The following is a 4,062-nucleotide window of genomic DNA, read 5'->3' as shown; positions in this document are numbered from 1 at the left end:
CCAATGCTTAGGCATGATTACGATGATAAAAACAAACTAAAATCATTTTTTAATCCATTTTTCTAGGGTTAATTTCAATTTTAGCGACCCAATTGTGCACTTTGTCTTATTTTAGCTACCAATTTCAAAAGGTTCTAAATCACATCAGGGTCCATCAAAGAGTTATATGATTTTAAAACCTCGACAAAAATCAACCACTCCACCTTTTGTACTGATTAACGAAAGATATATCATCATCAGAAGAAGGTTTTGATAAGTGTGTGTGTTTTTTTTTTTTTCTTTTGTTCTTTTCATTTTGCTAGGCGATGTTAAATAGTTTATTAAAGGGTTCTAATGGTATGTAATAGGGGAGTGCCCATGGAATCAATCTTCAAAAAATTAAGGGCTGAAACCGGGTCAGATCTCAGAACATCCTGCGGACACTTGAGTTATTTTTGGAATTTTGTTCTGGAGTGAGATTTAGTTTGATAGAATTAAACTGGAATTGAAATGGAATGAAATTTAAATAGGAATTCCAACGTTCGGTTGAAATTCCGAACAAACATGATATTAGTATTATGCTTGGTTAGCTATTAGAATGGAATGCAGTAATAACTTAACAAAGCCAACCTTAAATTTAATTTTTAATGATGTACCCTTAATTGCCCCCTCAACAGATAGACGTAAAGATTAATACCCCTTTTTACAAGTTATAATATTTCCGCCCCCACTTTTCCTCTCAACACCAGCTTCAGAAGTGCAGAATTATGAGTGAATAACACAAAACTAAAGGGGTGAGCCAACGTGGTAGATTTTCCTTATTTTTTACAATTCACAGGACCAGTTGAACTGAAACTCCAGAGTAAAGTTTGTTGCGAGAAAACTCCACTCAACGCCTTGACAGGGTTAATAGTATATAAAGCGTGAACTCACAGATGTACTGTACGCAATTACAGGATGAAGTTGGCGATCCTATCACTATCAGCAACAGCAGCCAATGTGATCTGAAAATTAAGCTTCGAGTTTCCAGCCCTAAACGTTTTGCTTTTGGATTTATCATGACCACCAGAAGCATCAGTACAGTTCGTTCATAAATTCCTACCCCTCTTCATAGCTAATAGAGAAGTTACCCAACTAGTAGTTGAGCTTTAAACCATACCAGATCACACTATAGAAGGCGTTTTAAAATCCAAGAAAAAAGAGCAAAAGGTCAAATAGTTAAGAAACACCATTGAATTTTCAAAACTAGTTATCGTCTCAAGTAAACACGTCAGGCGATACACCTGTCGCTCTATCAGTACATCACTGTACACAAAGAATGTAGTGTACAAACTAACGAGAGCAGGAGAAAAGCTAATCTACACTACTGTACACGGTAGTATCAAGGAACCACGTGTGTTCTAACAGACTTCAATAGTGGTACATCAATCATCTAGCAATCCTATACTCGAGAGTCAAAAGGTAAGATTCACAAAGCCAACATATAAGTTATCAATCACGGTGTGAATTTCCAAACGAACTGAAAGAATTGCTATGAAACTAACAGCCACCATTTATCAATTACAAGAACATTGGGTACTAATACAAAAGTGTAAATTTCAGGAAGTCTGGTTGCATTCCAGTGCAAAAGTTCAACAAACCAAGGCTAAGCAGCAAAGGTTCAATGTGAGCTTACTTTTCCCTTCCCAAAGGGAACTCAAGATCGTTTCAACGCGTAAATGAAAAACAAAAACAAAACTGTGGGCAAGAAAGTTTCAGAAAAAGAACACGACTGAACAGCAGTTAACATTTAACAGAGGAACAAACTGTAGTTTTGGTGGGAATCTAAGGGCCCATTTCACGAGTGTGATCGTGAAACCATGAATCTGATTCTGCTACAATACTTTTCTGCTCATGGATTCTCTCACAAAATTTAAATTCAAACGTGTGAACCAAACAGGCCATAAGCAACTCATTGTTCTTCATTCAGCTATAGTTTGGAATGAATAAAGTTATGTCACAACTTAAAAGTAGGACTCTGCTTTACATGCCACTGATCATTCATCATTAACAATTCTATGATTCTATATCTATGCCCCGCATTTAACTAGCAATTTTTTTTTTTTGAACCATCATCGCTTCCACTTAAATATAAGCTTTTGAAAAAAAATAAAAAATCGTAACATAAGCAGAAAGCTAATCATCTTCTGATCCTACATCAAGCAACAAAATGATCACCACATATTCTTATAAGCAAGTCTCTTCCATCCAAAACCAGTTATTCCTTTTAAAAGGGATAAAAATTAATCATAGTGACCAAATTAAGGGGAGAAAATAGCAATTAAGCCCTAGAAACACATCCCCCGCTAGTTTTCTCAACAATAAAAATCAGATCTTTTCACTCAAGAATGAAATTATTCAGGAAGAGGTTTTTCAATCCCAATCATCTATGAAAATTTCCTCTCTTATTTCCAATTTCTGTGCACATTTTACCTATTCGTATAAAATCCAACAAAAACAAAAATCCCCAAAATCGAAGAACCTGGGTGGCAGAAAAAGGCGTCGCTTCAGCAACTAATCGTCGTCGTTCCCTTTCTTGCGTTTGCGATATTTCTTCTCCTCTTCCTTAGCCATTTCGATAGCGGTGTTGGCGAGCTTCTTGATGTTCGGAACGTCGTAGTTTTGGGCGATGTAGACCCCACAGACCGTTCCCAATATGAACGAGAAGCCACTACGAATGATCCCCATCCAAATCGCCGGCGAATTGGGCAGAGACCTTGGAACGGAAGCTTTAATCGGAAGCGAGAACTGTAAACCTAGGGTTTATGGATTTCTCTGGGTTTTCTTTCGGAGGAAGAAATATTGGCGATTCTGAATTTCCGGAAGAATGATTCAGTGTGCTGGGTTTACTAAACTTACCATGCGTCCATCTATGATTAGAAGGCATCTTCAGTGAGATTCACGTGGCAGCATGTGATTTAAAAGTTCAACTGAGTAGACACGTGTCCAAACTCTAGTAGTTGTAGAAACCAGCTCAGGTAAAGCACGCCGCAGCGAATCTCATGCGAATAAGGAAGTGGCCTACAGCGATGTACACGTGGCGCGCTCATTCACTGGTGGGTAAAAGTCGCGGAGCCCGCTGAAGTTACGAACTTGTCAAGGCAGACCTCCACGCGCCCTCGTCTGAGCGTAAATTCCACGCTTGATCAGACGGCTGAGATTCGTTCTGAATTTAATTATTAATTTTTCTTATCTACTTTATTTATTTGTTTGTTTTCAACTCATCTGTTGTCCGATTTTGTTCATTTTAACACGGTTTTACATTAAGAGGACGTTTAATTTATGTATTTAGAATTATTCTTGTTTTACGTATATTTTTTGTGAAAAAAATATTATAAAGAACCATAAATCATGATTCAGAATTATGGACGAATATAGGAAACAAACGTTCCCTTAAATTTCTCATATCACTCGTATTAAAATATTATAAGTAATTTAAATAAAAAGTAAAATTAAACAAAAATATACTAAAATAAAATAAAAGCACACTAAATTAAATAAAAAATAAGTAAAATAAAATAATAGAACTAATTTAAAATACAACAAAATAAGTTAAAATATATTTTTTTTTCATCTTTTGCTTCAAATCTTTTCCCCTTTTCCTCATCATTCTTGTCTATACTTTTTTTCCTTCTTTTTGTTTTTTCCTTAAATAATTTCTACAATTGTTATTTTAAATGAATTACACATGCGTCTCTCCATCCGACGGTCGTAATAATTTTTAATTTTTTTTATTCTTTATTCTAATGGTTGTTTATTTTTAAATGATTTTTTTGTCTAATTTTGTCAGTTTTAACACCGTCTTGTATCAAATTTTCAGTTCCATTCAGATAAAAATGCTATAAATAATTTAAGTAAGAAATAAAATTGAACAAAAATACATTAAAATAGAATAAAATCATGCCTGATTAAATAAAAAACGAATTAAACAAAATAAGACTAATTTAAAATATAATAAAATAAGTTAAAATCTTTTTATTCCTATTTTTTGCTTCGGATCTTTTCCCTTTTCGTCTTCATTTATTTTCTGTCTTTTTTTTTCTT

At 34.5% G+C, this 4,062-nt stretch overlaps 1 protein-coding gene across 1 annotated transcript; it reads right to left on the bottom strand.

Annotated features, from left to right (window-relative positions):
• Positions 1-2,146: 2,146 nt before the first annotated feature.
• On the bottom strand, positions 2,147-2,820 carry LOC21386931. The gene has a single exon (XM_024172121.1). The coding sequence runs from the start codon at positions 2,704-2,706 to the stop codon at positions 2,533-2,535; it is 174 nt and encodes a 57-aa protein (XP_024027889.1). The 5' UTR covers positions 2,707-2,820; the 3' UTR covers positions 2,147-2,532.
• Between the last annotated feature and the right edge of the window lie 1,242 nt (positions 2,821-4,062).

Source organism: Morus notabilis, unplaced genomic scaffold (assembly GCF_000414095.1).
Source record: "Morus notabilis unplaced genomic scaffold, ASM41409v2 Scaffold303, whole genome shotgun sequence".
Classification (NCBI taxonomy): Eukaryota; Viridiplantae; Streptophyta; class Magnoliopsida; order Rosales; family Moraceae; genus Morus; species Morus notabilis.
This window is presented reverse-complemented; position numbering and strand designations above follow the sequence as displayed.